We start from the raw sequence: 19,930 nt of genomic DNA, 5'->3' as shown, positions 1-19,930 counted from the left end.
TTTTTAATAGGTAAGAAGAAGGGGCCCTAACTGAACCAGCACCTAGCACAGGTTAACCAGCCCAACTCCGCAGGTCATTGCTTGAGCCACTCCCAAGCATTACACAGTTGATGGGGCTCGAACTTGTGACCTCCAAGTCACAAGGTGAGTTTCCCACCAACTCCACCAACTTATGTTGGTTCTCCGTATTATTTTCTTGAAAGGCATATAGTAAAGGGTTTATTTTGATGCAATGTGAAAGAAAGCGAGACCCTTACTTTATGGTAGTGGAAAGAGTGATGTATTAGAATAATTGTTGAATCTTTCTCAAAATATAAGTTTCAAAATAAATCTGAGACGGATAAAGATGAAAAGTGTAGAGCTAATCTGAGACGGATGAAAATGAGAAGTGTAAAACTAATATGAGACTACGGAGTACGGAGTACTCCATAACTAGTAAGAAAGAGGTCAGGTAACGTGAACTAAGTCAGACTCAGACGATCTCTTAGAAGAATTTGTAAAATCCTTCTCTTAATGTTTGCACTACGGAGTATTGTATTATTTAGATTAAACTTTGAAAGATTTTGACAATTAATTCTCACTAATCTACAAGAAATAATATGGCGATGTGAGTTTTGTAAGTTTCGGTTTAATGTATGGAATATATTTTTAGAATATAAACTTTTTCATAATTTTTACGCGTATAAAATGTGATATTCAGTAAGCTACACAGTAAACTTAAAACGTCAAATGGAGCAAACATTAATAAAAGAATAGAATAAATTAATAATTATTTTTTGATAGTAGTAATAATTAATATTTTTTCTCCAACTAATCACTCACTCTGTCACTCACACTCTACAATTCCTTTTACTCCCTCCCTTTCTTCCTCATTTACTCTCCCCCCAAACAAACAAACAAAGCTTCGAATCTCTCTCCCCTCTTTCTCTCTCCTCCTTTAATGGCGATCAAACTCACCCGCCTTCCCTTGCTCTCTCTCCCCTTTCTTCTTCTTCTTTCAACATCATCTTCTCCCTTTTCTGTAAATGTGATGTAACTATCACTCAAAATTTTATTCTTCCCCTGATTTTGTGAAGCTCAATTTGTCTTCTTTAATGGCGGTGACATCTCTTTATCTTGTCTTCTTGCTTGCTGTTTCATTGGTTTTGGTCCAAGCTAACACTGATGCCAATGACGGTAAAAAAAATCCCATCTTTTAAAGCTAATTTCCTGCTGTAATTTGAGTAGTTTCTTGAAATTTTTGGTTTATATGCAGTTTTTTTGCATCTGGGTATGTTAAAGTTTTAGTCTTTTTAGAAATTTTAATTTGTTTATGGAGTTGAATAAAATCTGGGAAAAGTTCAAATCAACTGGAAAAAAGAAAGAAAAATGAGCCCTTCTTCCTGGGATTACCTTCATTTTCCAGAGTGTGGGACCAAATTGTATGTAGGTTTCATGTTTGTGTTGTTGTTACTTCTGAGATACTGGAATTTGTTACTAATGTGGCCAAAAAAATTAACCTTAGATAAGGTTAAAAAGAGGAGAATTTAAGGGGGGTGGGGGACCTTTTTTGGTAGTGGAGTACTAAAACTCATTTTGGAAGTTCATTGCTGATTTGCTGAATTGATGGGGACCTTTTTCAGGAAAAGATGTTGCATGTTGTTGTTCAATTTAGTTTTTACTGTGGTTAAATCTTTTGCTGTTATGTTTCAAAAAATTTGTTGAATTTTGTATGTTTTTGTGTGATTATAGTTTCTTGATTAGTTTTGAGTTTTTAGGGGTATGATTGTGTACAATTGGGCACCCTTGGCCATATACTGGGTGGTGAAATGGTGGTGACTGATTAGGGTTTGGTTGCGTACATCTGGACCTCCCTATATCGCGCTATTGTTGTTGTCGTCATCATGAAGCTTGTTGAATGGGAAAAAGGAAATTGAATTCCTTTCTTCCCCTAATGATTTTACCTTTTCAGGAATTAAAGGCACCCTTTTTTTAATTCCATTGATTTTTTGGGTTGTTATTTTGATTTATTTTTAATTGCTACATGTTTCTGTGTTTTACAGCACAAGCACTTCAAGTTTTGTATGGTGCATTGAATAATCCTTCTCAGCTGACGGGCTGGAAAATGAGTGGCGGTGACCCGTGTGGAGAGTCTTGGAAGGGGGTTAAGTGTGATGGTTCGGCAGTCGTTTCCTTGTATGGCTCTACTCATGGTGTGCCTTTTTGAGTTGTAATGCATTGTTTTGTGTATTTTTCTTATCTACACATGTAGCTTATTTGCACATTGTTGTTTGCTTTGGCAGGGACATTTCCGGGTTAGGAGTTAGCGGTACAATGGGATATTTGCTTGCAAACCTCGCCTCGTTGAAGACATTGTAAGAAAGCTTTGAATGATTCTTTGCCCCTTGTTCTAAAATGCTGAATGTTTTTTTTGATTGCTTAATCTTGTTCACAGGGATCTGAGTAATAACAATATTCACGATGACATCCCATTTTCACTACCACCAAATCTAACGTCCCTGTAAGTTTTAGTTTTGTAAGTGTATATATATATATGACACTTTGCTCTGGTTGAACGAAGGATTAGTTGAATTGTCTATAGTTGTAAAATGCCTACTCTTTTGTCGGTGCAGAAATCTAGCACACAATAATCTGAGTGGAAGCCTTCCATACTCCATTGTGAACATGCTTTCACTTTCTTATTTGTAAGTGACTTTCTCTAGTTCTCTTGCTTTTTTCATAATCTGTTAGGTCATAGTATTATGGTTCTCTCGTACAAGTCAGCTTATCTGCTTTTTTTCACACTTCCATTGCAGGAATGTTAGTAGTAATTCGGTCTCACAGCCAATCGCAGATGTATTTTCTAATCATACAGCCCTCGCGACCATGTAAGACAACTAAAGTCACACACTTCTTGTCCTATTTAGTAGCATAGAAACAATATTTTGCAGTTCAGAAAAAATAACCTGTTGTTGCTTTGCATTGTTGTGCAGAGATCTCTCAAACAACAATTTCTCTGGAGATATTCCGGCTTCTTTTAGCGCTTTGTCCAATCTTTCAACACTGTGAGTAATTGCTAACACCAATTCTTCTCGCCATTCCTATTATAGACTCATCTGTTGTTCAGACATCTCATAGTACCGGCCTGTTATTTTGCAGCGAGGTTCAAAACAATCAGTTAACTGGTTCTCTTGATATTCTTGTTCCTTTGCCTTTAGATAATCTGTAAGTTTTCCCTCATTACGCTTTATTTTCAGAATTATCGGTGTTTTTCTACAGTTAATTTTTTATTTATTCATGTTGAACAGAAATGTTGCAAACAACCACTTCACAGGCTGGGTACCACAGGAGCTCAAGTCATTACCCAATTTCATGTAAGTGTTATAGTTCTCATTTTGTCTTTGTAGATGCTTTTCTGTGGGTTATCAATTATCATTCTTAAGCTTGGTTGTGTCTGTGCAGTTACGATGGTAATTCATTTGATAATGGTCCGGCTCCTCCACCACCTCCTGGAACACCACCACCTGCTAAACGAAGGCACAAAAGTTCAGGAGGTACATCTCAATCGCCCGAGAGTCCTAATAGCCAGGCTTCCCATGGAAAGAAAAAATCTTCGCATATTGGAACTATTATTGGGGTAGCATTTGGTGTTGTCTTCTTGCTTTTGTTCGGCATCTTGCTTGCTCTTCTCTTCTGCAAGAGAAAACGGAGAACAAAGAATGATGGTGGTCGTATGTCTGTTCGAGGTGTCTCTAATGGCAGCGAAAAAGGTAGAGATCTTTCTCACATTATGTCTTTTTACCTTCATTAGTCAGTTTTATTCAGCATTTGCTATTGAGTTTGGATATGATTTTTAGAATTGTACGTTTGATAATTTGCAGTTAATTCAGAGATGCAAGAACAAAGAGTAACAAGCACGGCTGCAGTAGCTGATCTAAAGCCCCCACCAGCTGAAAGTTTGCTGGTTGAGAAAATGCATGGGAAAAATGGGTCCGTGAGACGAGTGAAGTCCCCTATTACTGCTACTTCGTACACAGTTGCTGCTCTTCAAACTGCAACTAACAGCTTTAGTCAAGAAAATATCGTAGGTGAAGGTTCACTCGGCCGAGTTTACAGAGCAGAGTTTTCTAATAGCAAGGTATGTTCTAGAATTTTGTTTTATAAATTCAAACATACGGTACCTTGAGTTCTAATACATATGAATAATGTTTCTGTTTCTGAAGCAGTCATTGATAGTAAATGATAAGGAATCAAGTTAGCTAGTCAAGCATTTTTAAGCCTGTTGGTTTGGCTACAATTATTTTAATATTTTGCATCAACTTCTACCTGTGAACATGGTGGTGCTTTTTAAGACCTGTTTTGCCGTATATTCATTAATCTCATTTCCATATCATTTCATGTACCATTTTTCTTCTACTTAATTATATGTTTAAACAATTCAGGTGTTGGCTATCAAGAAGATTGATAATTCAGCATTATCCTTGCAAGAGGAAGACAATTTTCTTGAAGCTGTGTCAAATATGTCGCGCCTTAGACACCCAAACATTGTGTCACTTGTAGGATATTGCACAGAACATGGGCAGCGTCTTTTGGTGTATGAATATATTGGAAGCGGGAGTCTGCATGATATGCTACACTTCTCTGACGATGGAAGCAAAAGATTAACGTGGAATGCACGTGTTCGTGTTTCACTTGGAACCGCCAGAGCTCTAGAGTATGCATGCTATATTTCACTACAAAGTTTGAAATCACCTTCATCCCTATTTTTTAAAATTTATTTTGTCCTAATTTAATGTCCTTTTCTAACTTCAGGTACTTGCATGAAGTCTGTTTGCCATCTGTTGTACATAGAAATTTTAAGTCAGCGAATATTTTACTTGACGAAGAGTTCAACCCTCACTTGTCAGATTGCGGATTGGCTGCTTTAAATCCAAACACAGAGAGACAGGTAATGAATCTGTTGCAGCTAGGATATGTGCAGCCTTTCCTTTTGGGCCTTTTGAATTCTTAAAGCTCTGTTTGGTAGGGTGTAAAACGTTTTCATGGAAAACAATTTTCCCCTTTTCAATGATTTTACGTTGTTTGGTTTGGCAAGGGATGAAAAACAATTTTCCATAACTCCGTCAAAGCTGGAAAAACATTTTCCATTTGAAAGGGAGGGAAACCACTTTTCCACCTTTCCTCGTTACCTCCCTCTCCCTTCTTCCCCTCAATCTTCACCATCTTCTCCCATTTTCTTATAAGGAACCAAACAAAGGAAAACTAGTTTCGAATTGTGTTTTCCCTTGGAAAATGTTTTACATGAAGAATCATTTTGCACTGAAAACGTTTTACACCAAACCAAACGGAGCCTAAATATCCATGGAGTGAAATATCTAATCATATTTGGCATGATAGCGCATAGTTTTCTCATGGTGAAATCATCATCTGTCTAAAAACTTAAAAGTAGATGTTGATTTTTGAGTATCATGCTTGAGCAAAACTGACACCCACTTAAGTTCGTTTTACTTTTAGGATCAATTTTTTTAGCAATCATATTGTATGAATTTCTTAAACTTCTGATGTTAGAAGATGGATATGAAATCCTCTGTCAAATATTGATACCCTATGTAAAATTGTTAGCTTTGACATGTTTTAATGGTGAATGTTTCGAGATTTCAAGTAAATCTGTTGAAGTATCAAAGGAAACTTGGTATAATTTCTGATACATCATCCTTAATACAGGTATCGACTCAGATGGTAGGTTCATTTGGTTACAGCGCTCCAGAGTTTGCTTTATCGGGAATATACACCACAAAAAGTGATGTATATAGTTTCGGGGTGGTGATGTTGGAACTTTTGACCGGGCGCAAGCCCTTGGATAGGTGCGTGCAATCTTCTTCCTCCGCCTTAAATTTTTCTGCTTCATTTATGTAATAGCTAGTTTGCTCTATTTTCTTAAAATATCCTGTTCTTTTTTTCAGTTCAAGACCTCGGTCCGAACAGTCGCTTGTAAGATGGGCAACACCTCAACTACATGATATAGATTCTCTAGCCAAAATGGTTGATCCCGCTCTTAATGGCATGTATCCCGCAAAGTCCTTGTCTCGGTTTGCTGACATCATTGCTCTCTGTGTTCAGGTAACTTACTTTAACTATCTTTGCTGATGCGTAAATGGTGTTATATCAGTTTTAGTTAGACTAAGCGTTGAACTGCAAAGAAAGCTGTAATGTCTCAAACCATCAATGGGGTATGTTCATTCAGAGAATAGCTACTTAAGCAGTGGTCAGTAGTAGACCTGGTTATTGGGCGGGTCAGGTCAGGGTCTGTGCGGGTCCATAGCGGGTCAGGTAATGAAAGGGTCAATTTTAGCTGGTCAATAGCGGGCGGGTCAATAAACGAACAAGGAAAAATGAAAAAAAATAGAGTTGTATGCGAATACAAGTGAATACAAAGCTATCCATATAATTTTTTACTTCGTATATCATAACTATTTTAGGTTTCAAAATTATTGTGGTTACAAGAACCCTATTAACATGACCCAAACCCTATACCCATTGTGCTACCCTATCCAGTAACCAGGTCTAGTCCGTGGAATATAAAATTTGATTTTTCTGTAGATCTAATAACATTGTTTATACCGTAGTCCTAATTACGTCTTGTCATCTCCATATTACCTACTTTGTATTCCCCTAGAATGAAATCACTTATAGTAAATCTTACTTTAAAATCCTTGGTTTCTGTTAATAGCCCGAGCCAGAGTTTCGACCACCAATGTCAGAAGTAGTGCAAGCATTGGTCCGATTGGTGCAAAGGGCAGGTGTTGCAAAAAGACGATCCAGTGATGAAACGGGTTTCGGGTTCAGGACACCAGATCACGAGTCAATCGACATGTCATTTTAAAGTCCGATAAACTGAAATTAATCGGCTACCAAATTTTGTTTTGAGGTCCGGTCCTAACCGAGATGGGCATACTGGTTCTGCCTGTGCCGGTTGAGGGAAGACACGAAGCGTGTGAGAGTTTTTATCATTTAATCAGAGTCTATAAAAATCTGTAATTAGTCTCTAAGAATGTAACAGAACTTGTCTTGGGTAAATATATTTATTTATTTCAATGGCAATGTAATTAATTTTTTTTCCATCCAATCCAATATATAAACTGAATGTACATTTAGAAAGATTGATGTCTCATGTTCTGGGAAACAGATCACCTGTTTCTAAGGATCTGTACAGATTGTTCCACTTTCAGCTGCAAATGTGTGCTGCATTTCTGATACTTATATTATATGTTGCTGATAATCTGATATCCTGACTTGCACACATACCGAAGATAATCTGATATCAATTGTCCAGTTTCCAGTCATGGATCATCCGTCGTCGTTTTCTTCCACCTCTTGAACACAGGAGATGCGGTATAATGAAGAGTAGACATGTCAAATGGGTCGGTCGGGTTGTAAAAAAAAAAAAATAGAGTTCGGGTTAATTTGGGTCCGTTTTTCAAAAAACAGTAAACTATTCTTAAGACCCAGTATTTTCGGGTCGGGTCACTTATGTTGCTGATAAAAAGGGTTGGGAAAGAAGCAATATGTGAGTGTGAAACATGTATCAGTACAGGCTGGTCACATGGTACACAGTTACACACTCACAGGACACCTTTGTAAGCAAACATGCATGTAACATGAGATTACAGAAGTCTAAACATAATTAAGGGTTCTTTATGAATTCACCCTCTTTAATTTCCTACCCTTTTTGGAGAGATTCTGGGGAACATAAGAGCCTACCCATAAACAAACATGACTAACAGGTAGTTGATGCAATTAGGGCATGAGGCCAACATGAAAACTAATTAGGAAATAACAGTTGCACTTGCAATCAATAACTATTTAGGCTCTGTTCGACTTATTTTGACTTATTTCAGACAAATAAGTTCAGCTAAGTTCAGATAATACAAGTTCACCAAAAATAAGTTTTTTCAGACATTTTCCCACACAAGTAGTTCATTTCAGACAAAATAAGTTCAGTCAAAATAATTCAATAAAACGGAGTCTTAACCAATCAATCATCCAATAATTGACAATAATTACTCCCATCATTTCTTTATATGAAATACTTTCTACTTTTCTTTTTACGTTCCTTTCTTATGCTTTCTATTTTTTTGTATGATTTCGAGATTCATTGATATGAGAATTCTATCATTATTCATGCAAAAGTTTAAATGAATTCCTATTTTAATTTTGTACATCTCTATTATATAAGTGAAGAGGTGAAGTTATTTTAGTAAATCCACTTTTGGTGTCCTCTTTGAATTACTAAAATACCATAATCTAGTTCCTTAAATAAATCCTTACCATTTTAATCAATCTGTTTATATGCATTAAGCTATATCTAACTTATATGTTTCTTATATTCACACATCGCATTTACATTATATTTTTTACATGTTATTTCATGTTTAAATGCAATGACACAAATCTATTTCTTATATTTGCACGCATCAAATAGCATATAAACCAATCCATGCAAAATTTAAATAATTTCCACCTTATTACACACTTTGAATTGAAAAAATGACGTTAAAATACAGATTAAAAGTAAATAAATAAATAATGTAAAATTAGTCAAATATAGTCTTAAATTCATAATTTTATTCTTACTAAAAAAAACGCGAGTGATTTTCCTCCCTCCAATAATCTCCCAACTTTCTCCATCAAACTCCACCTCCTTCTTCAACCTTTTTCTAAACTATTCACTTTCCGTTAATTTATTTTCTTAATTTCACCATTAATTTATTTAGAGCTTCTCTTTTCTTTCTTTTTATATTATTTATTTTTATCTTCAAAAAAATTCCAGAAAATTGAGCTTAGAACCATGAATTTGAGCTCCATTAATGGCGTTTCGAAAAATTTCTCTGATTCAGATCAATCTTTGGATACCCCAACTTACCAAAACAGAAAACGCGGTTCACGGAAACGGGCAACTAGGGTTTCACCTTGGAAACGTTTTAAAGGATTGGGTTTTTTGATTGGATTGTTGGGTTTGTTCTTCCTTGTTAATTGGTGGATGCTTTCCCGCCTTAATCATTCTGGGTCTGGTCCAGAAATTAGTTCTTCTGCAGAAAATTCCAAGTCTTCTGTGGTTATTAAGGTATAAAATCTAATTCTTAATCTGGAATTTTGATGATGTATATTTATTTTCCTTTTTTGTTGGATGGTATGTTGTTGAATTGTTCATTAAGAAGGCCCTAACCTGCTTGAATCTGGATTAGTTCAAAGTCTAGTAGGCTCTGAATTATCAGGTGCGGTACCAAAAGTGTTAAATTTTTGATATCTTTTGATCTGTTTGGTGACGAAAAATTGGAGGGAAAATGGAGGGACAGTGTTAAATTTTCTTCATTTATGCTTTTAGGTTTAGCCTTCAAATCTTTGAACTTATTTGCAATTGGAATAAACCTTATATTGTATGCTTTTGTTGCACAATTGCTATGAAAAAGGAGACAACTTTCTTGGATTTGAAGGTACCAATTAAGGGAAATTAGTGGAGGAGTTTATTGGGTGTTGATGGATTTTCGGCACATTGTTTAAAAACTCATGCTGTGTGAAAGTTTATGGTATTTGAAGTGTAATATTTCGTAGTAGATTTGAAGGGCTTTTCGGAATTGAGGGGGTAGGATATTCACTCTTTTGTGAAACAAAGGAGCAACCTTTCTTTTGTTAGTGGATGAGAATTTCGCTAAGTTTAAGTCTTTGTTTATATCATTATATGCTCTTCTGAGATTTCACACTGACTTTTGTTAACATGCTGCAAATGATGGATGATTACAGTATTACAATATCAATTCTTTGTTCAATGTTGTTATTGCCAAGTTGACATCTGCATTAGGAATTTTGAAGGCATTATTAATACGTGCTGCTATTTTCTACTGTATGTAGGAAGATTTGGGAGACATAATTAAAGTAAATAAGCCTCAAAAGACACCATTTGGCAGGCTGTTGAAATTGGCTGCGCATGCTTTGGCAGAGGTATTAATCTTTGATTTTTGCATTAACCACTCGGTTAAGCGTGGTATTTATGCAAGTACATATATCTTCTATGCCAGTCTTTCAGTCTGTTAAAGTTCACACCTTTCACAATTTGTAGGGACAAAATAAGCCAGAACCGAAAGGGTTGTGGGAAGAGCCTTATGATCGCGCTTCCAACTGGAAGCCCTGCGCTGAGGAACGTGATTGGGAACCTAGTGGTAATCCTTTCCTTTCAACTACCAACCCCCCTATTGATTTTCAACCAATGTGTAATTTGATTAACTTAGTCTGCTTCTGTTGTGTCCATTCATCAGAGGGAAACAATGGATACATTATGGTTACTGCTAATGGTGGGTTGAATCAACAGAGAGTTGCGGTAAGAAATCTCTCTCTTGTTTTCATGGAGCTTAATTAAGCTGCTATAATTGGGATATTCATGATTATAGCAAGAGTTCTGAGTAGTACGTTACTTTTTCTTTTATGGGGACAGGTGTGCAATGCTGTTGCTGTTGCACGATTACTTAATGCAACTCTCGTACTTCCCAAATTTATGTTCAGCAGTGTTTGGAGAGATGTGAGGTATCATTATGAATCCTTGACACATTTCTCTTTCTATCAACCACTTATTACTACTTGTGTGTGGTTCTCTCCCTAAGTTTACGCTGTTTTTTTTATAGAGGTAATTTCCTCTTTATTGTCATGTTCAAATATTATTTGGTTGATATTGGTTGTGGATGTGGTTCTCTTATCTAATGTGTTATTTATGATGATCGACTTGTGGGATTGGTTATTTTGAGAATACAGTGATGTTATCTGTGGTCTGATGGCTTCTATAGTTATGGAATGTGCAAGATATTTAACTTTTGCTGCATTATATCCATGAAAATCTACTGTTTGCCTGTTTATCTTATAGCACTATTTGATTTTCTTTAAGTGCTCGTATTCTCATGTTCGTAGACTGTTCCTGCCTTCAGCTGATGGTCTTTGTCAAAGTGTAGTAGTGTAGTGCATGTAGTTGAACTCCTCTCTTGGATCTTTATTTCCTAATTATTTCATAAGGGTAGACTGCCTTGAATCTAAAAGAATGTTATTCACTTATGATCATTTGGTAATAATGTAGTGACTAAATGCCTGTTTTCAAGCATTTTAGTGCTTTGAATGGAAGAGTGACTACTATCATATTCCATAATTCTTAGTCAATTCGGCGATATCTATCAGGAGGAGCATTTTATCAACTACTTAAAACCTGATATCCGGATAGTGAAGGAACTGCCTAAAGAACTGCAGTCTCTTGATCTGGATGCAATTGATAGTGTGGTCAGTTTTCCCCACTCAAACTTATCAAGAACTATTTGTAGAAAATAAAAGTATCAGCTTATTGTTTGCATCTGCTCTAAACTAGAATGCTTTGTTCTAGGTGACTGATGAAGACATCATGAAGGAGGCGAAGCCAAGCTATTACCGCAAAAATATCCTTCCTCTCTTGTTAAAAAACAGAGTCCTCCATTTTCTTGGATTTGGAAACCGCTTGGCATTCGATCCAGTTCCATCTCAGCTTCAGGTAAAAAGGATATAGAATATGTTTCGTTTAGAGCATCTATGGTCGTCTGCCTATTCTTTTCATTATGTTTGTTTGCTTCAACTATTAGCTTTCCTGATTGAAGACTACATTCAGAGACTCCGATGCAGATGTAATTTTTATGCACTGCAATTTGTCCCTAAGATTCAAGAAGGTGGTGCGTTGATTCTACAAAGAATAAGGCAAAACTCATCATATGCTGGACCGTTGGATAATTATCTTCTGGGTCCACATGCAAAGAAAATGGTGAAAGGAAAAAGAGGTCATTCTGTGAAAGGCCCAAAGTACCTTGCTTTGCACCTGAGATTTGAAATCGACATGGTGGCTCATTCACTTTGTAATTTTGGTGGGGGTGAAGAAGAGAGGAAGGAGTTGGAAGCATATCGCCAGATTCATTTCCCTGCATTGACACGTCTTGAGAAGAATGACAAGTATGTGATGTTGTCTTTGTTAAAAGTTGCAAATGAACTAGTACTTCCGCTGTTCTTTTTTGTTGATTTATTTCCCTTTTATGGAAGTTCACTATTAATATTTGATATGTTTTGGGCTGTGAATTGACAAATTTTTTACCCGTGTGATTTTCTCATTCTCTCTCCTCCCATATGCATAATCTCGTCCTTGGTCATCACTTTTGTTTACTGTTTGAGTTTCCTAATTATGCGTGCACAAGGTGGATGTATCAATTAAGAAAAACGGAGGAAGTATGAACCAAACAAGTCTCGTTTGTGTTTTTTCCCTTGATCTCTTGGTTCATCTTAGGTCACAAACAATTCACCTATAAGTTGGGCCTTATGTAACATAGGGTCGAGCGATAGGATCACATGACTCTTCTTAGTATGTTTTTCAATATCCCTAGACAGAATCTAGAGTCAGAATAGAGGTGGTGGTTTTTGTAACTGTTATAGTGTGCTGAGTGATGTTTAATAATATTGTTTAAAATTGTACTGCAGGTTACCTACTCCTGATGAACTTAGGACAGAAGGTCTTTGCCCTTTAACACCTGAAGAAGCAGTACTTATGCTTGCCGCTCTGGGTTTCAACCGTAAGACGCATATATTTCTTGCGGGTGCTCAAATTTACGGAGGACCATCAAGGCTGGCTTCCTTAACCAGCCTGTATCCACATTTGGTTACAAAAGAAAATTTGCTTTCACCATCCGAACTTGAACCATTCAAGAATTTTTCATCTCAGGTACTCGCACATGGACAAAATCTTTTCTCTTTTCTTAAACTTCACGCATCTTTGTAAGTACATTAATTTTAGGGTGATTCCAAATCAATAATTGTTATCGATGAATAGTACAAATCACATGGCAAAATCGTAAATAAATAGACTTTCAAGATGTATATTTAACTTCAATTTTTATTCATTTAAGCTCATATTTATTCACTTAATTCACCTTTTTCGTTTCTTTTTTTATTTCCACCTTTTTTTAGGTTTCCTGCCGATTTATTTACGAAAATGCCATGTTATTTGTCCTATTCACAAATAACAGTTAATGATAATTTGATATATACTTTTACTTAATTTTGGCCTGTTATTTTGAATTTTTGATTAGTCAATGGGTTTGATTGGTCTCACTCATGTATCAGTTTTTGGCCATCTACTCATCTAGTCTCGATTGAAATAGTTCATAATTGTTTGGTTTGCAATTGTGTTATACGAAGTATAGTTAGTTTTGTTCATTGACTTGCTAAAATATGATGGCCTTATTGTTTTCCCTTTTTCCTCTCTCTTAGTTGGCAGCACTGGACTTTATAGGTTGCACAGCATCCTCAGCCTTCGCCATGACAGACTCTGGGAGCCAGCTGTCAGCTCTAGCTTCTGGTTTTCGGATGTATTATGGGGGAGGACAGATGGCAACAATACGGCCAAACAAACGGCGACTTGCAGACATATTCTTGAAAAATTCCACTATAGAATGGAAAGTTTTTGAACAGAGAGTGAGGAAAGCAGTGCGACAAACTAAACAAGTCCACCGACGGCCAACAGCAAGGAGTATATATAGGCATCCGCGTTGCAAAGAGTGTATGTGCTTGTTGGAGTAGTTTTCTGTAGTTACCAGCCAGAGAATATTTGTTGTACATTAATATTTTTCAAGTTATATATATCCACCATTGTTCTTGCATAGATTACAAGGTACACTGATTTTTTCTACCCATCAGAGGGAAATTACACAGTACAAAGTGAGTTCCACTTTGGCAAGCAGCGAGTTCTGATTGTGTTGAGTTGTAGTGTTGTACCATTCCTGTACGATACACTAATACAGATTTTTTATTCAATGCTGAAGATGTTATTTCTGTTTGTTGCGTATCAATGCATGTCCGTTCTCCTTGTGTTCTTGCTTATCTAAGATGATAACAGTTTCAGCCTTTCGTGGTGTGTTCAAGGAATCCATTTCTCAGAAATGACACTGCAATGCTGCATGGTAAACCCCCCTAATGAAATTCCATCTATTCTATTTCTTCTTGTCATCATGTTTTATACTGCTTTTGACTAAATTAATTACTTCCTGCATCGCACATAATTTTTGGCATGGAGATTAAGATTAATGGATAGAGATAGAAAACTTGGGGTTGGATTGTTGGAACTTGGACAGAGAACAAGAGAAAGTTTACTTGAAGAAGTAAGTGTGCAATATTTGGGGCAGCCACAAAATGCATGTGTGCAAAATAATACTTGTATGAGACTAGAGTACTATCATGTCTCAGGTACAGCGCCTCAAAGGACAGAGCTTTGCTATCAGCTATGGCAGTGAAGAATCAAGAGAGTAACTTTCTATTGAGACATGTAGCTATGCATATTTTATATATCCATTTCTTTGTGATGAACTTCTCGATTTGTTTCTAATTACTCTGTTTTTTTTTTCCTGAGGTTTGTAAAACTATAGTTTGATCTCTTAAGATACTGATACGGGCAAAACTGACAAGGGCATCCTGACAATGTGATCCAAGCTACCTGTTAGAACAATCTCTCCAAAGCTGAAGTCCTTGTTTGCTTGGGTAACATTCAGCTTTATTTCCAGATCTTGAGTTTCTGTTGGAGCTATGGTGAACCAAGTTGGAGATACATCAACTGTGACCCCAATTGGTGGAAGCACTGCACACAGGTATGTTTCTTGTTTGTTTCCCACATTGGTCACATTCCGCCTAACTAATTGAGATCCAATAAGAGAAGTTATCGTCACTGATGGTAGGTTCAAGTCTGCTGGATGTGCGAGTGGATGGTTGCACGAGCCACCTGTCATAACTTCAACTTCTGTTTTGTTGATATTTGGCAAAGAGCACAGGAAAGCTACGTATTCTCCTTCTCCTGAACACAAAGTAAGCATCATCCTACTTACACAAAGTATTTATTTGCAAGAATGCAGTATTTTCCAGCACTAATTAAAACTAGACAGTAAAAATCTTATTAGTTTTTTTGTAAAAAGTTGTCATTTCTTCCTACAACTCTGCTTTTATGATAGCGTACCTGGAATAATTGTTAGACCGGGATCTATTGCTCTTGCTGGGTTCACCAGGCCAGCACCTATATCAAAGGGAGTTGAAGGATAGAAGCTACCAAGATCAAATCCTTCCGAGAGTATAATATCTCTGGAATTGTCGTATTTTGTGGCAGTAGTGGAGATTGCTGATGCAATCATAGACGGAGTCCATGAAGGGTTATGTTGCTTGATCAGTGCAGCTATTCCTGCAATATGAGGTGCTGCCATACTAGTTCCAGACATCATAGCGAAATCGTTCCCTGTTATTAGAAACTTGATTCTTATTTACTGTGCATAAAATATTCTTGTGCAATTCTTAGCTGATACTCCCTCTATCCTTCAAAGAAGTATACATTGGCCCGACCGAGTTTTTAAATTTTTGCGTGGGTTTTGGGCAACTTAAAACTGTACTTTTAGTTATAAATTTGACCCGTCCGAACATGGCCCGAAAAGGCCTCTATTTTTTACCCGAAATAATGGGGTTTGGGCAGAAATCTTCAGTCGGAAGTTTGGCCCCGCCTGGCCTGACCCAACGGGGAGACTTTTTATGCAGTGGCCCAGCCCTAGCCCGGCCCGCAATTTGATCAGGTCTATAGCAAGGGAATGTATACTTCAATGTGGGCCACCCAAATATGTTACATGTTTACTTTTAGGGAAGGAGGGAATATATAGGTTTCATTTCTTTTGGCTGCATGAAATCAAGTGAATTTCTTGTTTGAACTTACCTTTAAAAATGGGCTCTAAAGCACTGAGAGGGCTCCAAGCTGCCCAAATCTGCTGTCCTGGAGCCACAAAATCAGGCTTGAGAACATCTGCAGGATTTCTATGGCTGTCAATGATATCAGGTCCCCTAGAAGAGAATCTACTTACAGCAGCCGCTTGTCTGTCAAAAAACGCCATTCTCCCTTCACCTATCGAGGCTCTCGCATTATATTTTATTACACATCCTTGTGCACTTCTCTTAGTTCGTTCTTCGTAGTATTGAGACATGATCTGCGAAAACAATCATCTCTAAGAAATTGTTGAGAAATTTTCTGTGAAGAGAACGACATTTAGGGTGCGTTTTATTCACCTGATTTTCACTTATTTTTCCCGAACTTATTAGAACTTATCAAGACTTATTTTAGTTATAAATTATACTTGGTCAACCCTTATTTTTCCATGTATATACTTTCATGCAAGTTATATTGTATTATGGGAGATTTTGAAAATTGTATCATCTTTTTGTGATTGAGGTCGAATAAGTATATCTTAAGATTGTACCTTTGCATCTGCAGTTTTGGGGATCATGATCCCTGGCACAGGGAAAGGCACTGGTTCTGCAACGAAATCACCATAAGCAGGATTGGCAGCCAGGATGAAACCCATGAATCCCAACATCTTTGCAGTGTTGATAATGGAAGTCAGAGAAGAAGTCTGGTTGTAAAATCCATCTGAGAAGTTGCAGATCACTATGCTGCCTGCCACTACTACGGGATCAAGAGCTTCCGGAAACTGGCATTCCTCTATGTAAGGTGATGTTCTTGGGAATGAACCATTAATATATACAGCATCTTTTGCCAACACCAGCTTATATTTCAGTATCCCATTTCCAAAGGTTGGCCCTGCATTATGAGAAATGTCTTATATAAAACAGAGAATTTGTATGCATGTCTTCAGTGAAAGTACCACAAGGAATAAATAAAAAGTCGAATGAGCTAGACTTGATATCTCACACAATAGGTGAAGGTAGTAATGTCCTTGTTTTTCGTTCCCCTTGTCCTTTGGTAAGGGAAAAAAGGGTATATGTATGAATAATGTGAAGTAGGGGTGTGCAAAAACCGGTCCGGACCGGAAAAATGGACCAAACCGACCACGGACCGGACCGGAGACAATAGGTCTTGTCTTTGGGTCGAGAAATAGTAATTTCCACTATTCGGTCTGGTCCGGGCCAAAACCCTTTAAAACCCGGTTTTGGACCGGACCGGCTTTTACTAAAAGAAGTATAGTACTCCGTATAAACTACTAAAAAAGTTAATTTGCTCCTTTATTTTGTTGTAAATATTACTGTACTGTGAGATATTTTCAAACATTAGTTTCTTACATATATTTTTCCGTGTTTACTGTATTTTGTAGAAAAAATAAAAAATATATATAAATAGGACTACAACCGGTCCGGTCCGGCCGTCCGGGTTTTGGACCGATGAACACCCCTCAGTATCATGTTAGAGATCTCACTTATTAGCTGTTTATCATATTTCTTTTCAAATATGTACAAGCAGAATCTGTGGTACATCTTGTTGCAGATATTCAATCTTCAATCTTCAATGACAGTAAATTTCATGTTTTATAAAGGATTCAGACTTGCCTGATAACCCAACTCCTGCAATCTTTTGACCATTTCCGAGAAAGAGAGTAGCAGGGTAACTTCTGTCCGTGCTGCAAGCAGCGACTCCAACAGACCAAGGACTGAAGGATACCACGGAGCTCGGGTCGGGCCCTTTGTTCCCTGCTGCTTGTACCACAAAAACCCCTGCTCTTCTTGCCAGTAGTGTGAAGATTTCAAATACATCGAGGAAAGTTATCGTGTCTTCTCCTGGTTCGTCTGGTTCTACCGACAAGTTCAGGATGTCAACTCCATCTTTCACTGCCTGAAAAATAATCAAAGTTTGTAAGACTCATATATAGTATTATACAGTGAGGTTCACTATGTATACTTTCTGCAACGTCAGATAAGTGCTTTACTTGATCAATTGCAGCCAATACATCAGTTAGAGTACCAACTGTTGGGTATATAGCCTTGTAAACTGCAATTCTGGGAGGAAATTAAATTAGTTTGCCTCAAGAAATAAAAACCACAAAAGAAGTCATGTTTCTAGCTCTCTCACCGAGCACGTGGCGCCATTCCACTGGCTGTGCCGTAGAAGAAACCATCCACCACCACTGGAACCCTAGAATTCCCAGCTGCTGTTGATGCTACATGACTGCATCAGAATATCAGAACAATTCTTCAGCAACAATAAAATTGTCTTGTTATAGAAAACTAGACCTGATCAACTATAGCTGTCCCGGCCTAGAAAAGTGCAGGCTTGGGCAGCCTCAAACACACATTTTAGACCAAGCCCGAGTTCGGCCCGAAGAGTATGGGCTTGGACAACCTCAAACATGCACTTTAGACCAAGCCCGAGTCCGGTCCGAAAAAGTGCGGGCTTGGGCAGCCTCAAACATGCATTTTAGACCAAGCCCGAGTCTGGCCCGGTCTGAAAAGTGTGGGCTTGGGCAGCCTCAAACGTATTTTAGGCCAAGCCTGAGTCTGGCCCGAAAAGTTTGGGCTTGGGCAGCCTCAAGCATGCATTTAATACCAAGCCCGAGTCCGGCCCTTCATGAAAAAGTACGGGCTTGTGCAACCTCAAACACACTTTAGACCAAGCCTGAGCCCGACCCGGGAACCAGAAAAAACCCATTCTGGCCCGAAATTTCCTATACGGGGTTGGTCATGAGTTTTATGTTAAGGCCCGGGCCGGGCCGAGCCCGAATGTTGATCACCTCCATAAAAATAACACAACAGAAAGAAGGTAACAATACCTTCCATGACCAACAGCATCAAAGGGGGAGAGGAAATCCACAGAAGCATTAAGAAGGGCAGCAGCTTGAGCTCCAGCAGCAAAGAACCTAGCTGAAACTATCTTCCCATTGCAAGAACTCGCCGGAAAGCGTGGGCCCGTTTCACAGGCACCGCAAAACCGACTTGAATTCGAGCAAACCAAAGTAGTGTTGATGGATAAGAAGTCATCATCAGCAAAGCTTGGATGGAAAGGGTTGATGCCAGAATCAACAAAGCCAATGACAATCCCTTCCCCTGCATTTTTGTTTCCCTCTTGTTCATCATCATCCCATACAGTTTGAGGTAACTTTAGGAATTCTGGTGTGTATGTTGTCATCAACTTTACACCTCTGTCCTTTACCACCAACTTCACCGTAGGGCTATTTTTTAGCTTCTCTGCCTATTTTATTTATTCATACACAAAAAAAATAAAAAATCATAGAACTTCCTTTTTGCACAAACATGTGTCAGGAGGACATGTTGCGATTATAAAATTATATAAAAAAATACTAGGGAACTAATGCTTAGAAAACGGGAATCGGTGGCTTTTAAAGGGCAACCTCTGTTACACTCGAACATGCATGGGTATGGGCACTTCGACACGTCATTTTCTACCAAAATCATGCATTTTTTTTTAAACAAAATAGCCGTGTCGGACACTTGGACACATATTTATATCGGACATGGGTGTCCGAGTCAGGGGAACATAGAGGGGAACAAAGAAAGGTTGTCGATCCATACCTGAGAGGGAGTGGTGTGGACGGCGAAGCCGTTAGCGAGATGGGTGAAGCTATGGAGCTTGTTGTAGGTTCCAATGTCTAGGGTGCTTTGGAGAAGTTGGTTATGAGACTTCTCCAAGAGCATTGTTTGTGTTTGGTAAGCTTCACTGATATTTCATGCAAAATTGTAATATTAATGAATGAAAAAAACTTAACAAATTTAATAATTATTACTGTCCACGTAATTATTTGGGGGGATTTCAGTGAACAATTACTGATTTGCTTCCTAAATGATCAAGAATCATGTTTATGCCAATTCATGTGAGGAGCATGAAGTTGATGTGTTGTGTCAATATGGGAACATTATTTCGGCCTTTTAGATTGCGCAATATAAGCCCAAAATAAAAAGTACTTTATTCTTAAAGTACAAACTTTTAGGGAAAACGGCATAACAGTTAGACCACTTTTATGTACTAGAGCTAATTAGTTATACACTTTAACTAATTAGTTGACCACTGAAATCAATTAGTTAAGTCTGAAATTCAATTAGTTAAGCAACGAAATCAATTAGTTATGCAACCGAACTA

The 19,930-nt window shown here is 37.6% G+C and overlaps 3 protein-coding genes and 1 long non-coding RNA gene across 7 annotated transcripts; 3 read left to right on the top strand and 1 right to left on the bottom strand.

The window, feature by feature from the left end:
- The first annotated feature begins 746 nt into the window (after nucleotides 1-746).
- LOC110793613 (protein STRUBBELIG-RECEPTOR FAMILY 8) lies at nucleotides 747-7,100 on the top strand. Of its 3 annotated transcripts, none has more exons than XM_021998507.2 (16): nucleotides 747-1,176; nucleotides 2,043-2,175; nucleotides 2,283-2,354; nucleotides 2,435-2,500; nucleotides 2,613-2,684; nucleotides 2,796-2,867; nucleotides 2,973-3,044; nucleotides 3,139-3,204; nucleotides 3,288-3,353; nucleotides 3,442-3,749; nucleotides 3,861-4,117; nucleotides 4,422-4,693; nucleotides 4,792-4,927; nucleotides 5,704-5,843; nucleotides 5,943-6,099; nucleotides 6,710-7,100. In XM_021998507.2, the coding sequence occupies exons 1-16, from the start codon at nucleotides 1,095-1,097 to the stop codon at nucleotides 6,860-6,862; spliced, it is 2,124 nt and encodes a 707-aa protein (XP_021854199.1). In that variant the 5' UTR covers nucleotides 747-1,094; the 3' UTR covers nucleotides 6,863-7,100. The 3 variants fall into 3 exon arrangements, with proteins under 3 accessions (XP_021854199.1, XP_021854200.1, XP_021854201.1); XM_021998508.2 differs by having other exon boundaries at nucleotides 835-1,176; nucleotides 3,870-4,117; XM_021998509.2 differs by lacking the exon at nucleotides 747-1,176 and having other exon boundaries at nucleotides 2,053-2,192.
- Nucleotides 7,101-8,611: 1,511 nt separating this feature from the next.
- On the top strand, nucleotides 8,612-13,870 carry LOC110793612 (O-fucosyltransferase 15). 2 transcript variants are annotated; one of them, XM_021998506.2, is made up of 10 exons: nucleotides 8,612-9,103; nucleotides 9,889-9,978; nucleotides 10,097-10,196; nucleotides 10,293-10,354; nucleotides 10,469-10,557; nucleotides 11,175-11,295; nucleotides 11,396-11,539; nucleotides 11,654-11,988; nucleotides 12,508-12,748; nucleotides 13,297-13,870. In XM_021998506.2, exons 1-10 carry the CDS (start codon nucleotides 8,828-8,830, stop codon nucleotides 13,603-13,605), a joined length of 1,767 nt encoding a protein of 588 aa, XP_021854198.2. In that variant the 5' UTR covers nucleotides 8,612-8,827; the 3' UTR covers nucleotides 13,606-13,870. The 2 variants fall into 2 exon arrangements, with proteins under 2 accessions (XP_021854198.2, XP_056687123.1); XM_056831145.1 differs by having other exon boundaries at nucleotides 8,965-9,103; nucleotides 9,893-9,978.
- Nucleotides 13,871-14,004: 134 nt separating this feature from the next.
- LOC110793618 (subtilisin-like protease SBT2.4) lies at nucleotides 14,005-19,602 on the bottom strand. Its single transcript, XM_056831144.1, has 9 exons — nucleotides 19,366-19,602; nucleotides 18,606-19,024; nucleotides 17,909-18,004; nucleotides 17,766-17,835; nucleotides 17,389-17,671; nucleotides 16,305-16,645; nucleotides 15,767-16,034; nucleotides 15,029-15,301; nucleotides 14,005-14,869 (listed from the first exon to the last, which is right to left on the bottom strand). The coding sequence occupies exons 1-9, from the start codon at nucleotides 19,486-19,488 to the stop codon at nucleotides 14,457-14,459; spliced, it is 2,286 nt and encodes a 761-aa protein (XP_056687122.1). The 5' UTR covers nucleotides 19,489-19,602; the 3' UTR covers nucleotides 14,005-14,456.
- LOC130462580 (uncharacterized) lies at nucleotides 14,510-17,773 on the top strand. The gene is made up of 3 exons (XR_008923115.1): nucleotides 14,510-14,666; nucleotides 14,754-14,880; nucleotides 16,319-17,773. It is a non-coding gene; the product is annotated as an uncharacterized lncRNA (long non-coding RNA).
- Nucleotides 19,603-19,930: the final 328 nt, after the last annotated feature.

The sequence above is a fragment of the Spinacia oleracea genome, chromosome 6 (genome assembly GCF_020520425.1).
Source record: "Spinacia oleracea cultivar Varoflay chromosome 6, BTI_SOV_V1, whole genome shotgun sequence".
NCBI classification, from domain to species: domain Eukaryota; kingdom Viridiplantae; phylum Streptophyta; class Magnoliopsida; order Caryophyllales; family Amaranthaceae; genus Spinacia; species Spinacia oleracea.
This window is presented reverse-complemented; position numbering and strand designations above follow the sequence as displayed.

What these genes read in the sequence shown, in the direction of transcription:
- LOC110793613 (XM_021998507.2), top strand. Translation starts at nt 1,095, where the DNA reads ATGGCGGTGACATCTCTTTATCTTGTCTTCTTGCTTGCTGTTTCATTG. An exon ending in AAGTCATTACCCAATTTCAT is followed by an intron (nt 3,354 to 3,441) that starts GTAAGTGTTATA and finishes GTGTCTGTGCAG; the next exon opens with TTACGATGGTAATTCATTTG. An exon ending in GGAACCGCCAGAGCTCTAGA is followed by an intron (nt 4,694 to 4,791) that starts GTATGCATGCTA and finishes TTCTAACTTCAG; the next exon opens with GTACTTGCATGAAGTCTGTT.
- LOC110793612 (XM_021998506.2), top strand. Translation starts at nt 8,828, where the DNA reads ATGAATTTGAGCTCCATTAATGGCGTTTCGAAAAATTTCTCTGATTCA. An exon ending in TGAATCAACAGAGAGTTGCG is followed by an intron (nt 10,355 to 10,468) that starts GTAAGAAATCTC and finishes TTATGGGGACAG; the next exon opens with GTGTGCAATGCTGTTGCTGT. An exon ending in TCAAGAATTTTTCATCTCAG is followed by an intron (nt 12,749 to 13,296) that starts GTACTCGCACAT and finishes CCTCTCTCTTAG; the next exon opens with TTGGCAGCACTGGACTTTAT.
- LOC110793618 (XM_056831144.1), bottom strand. Translation starts at nt 19,488, where the DNA reads ATGCTCTTGGAGAAGTCTCATAACCAACTTCTCCAAAGCACCCTAGAC. An exon ending in TATTGGCTGCAATTGATCAA is followed by an intron (nt 17,672 to 17,765) that starts GTAAAGCACTTA and finishes ATTATTTTTCAG; the next exon opens with GCAGTGAAAGATGGAGTTGA. An exon ending in TTTAGAGCCCATTTTTAAAG is followed by an intron (nt 15,302 to 15,766) that starts GTAAGTTCAAAC and finishes TTCTAATAACAG; the next exon opens with GGAACGATTTCGCTATGATG.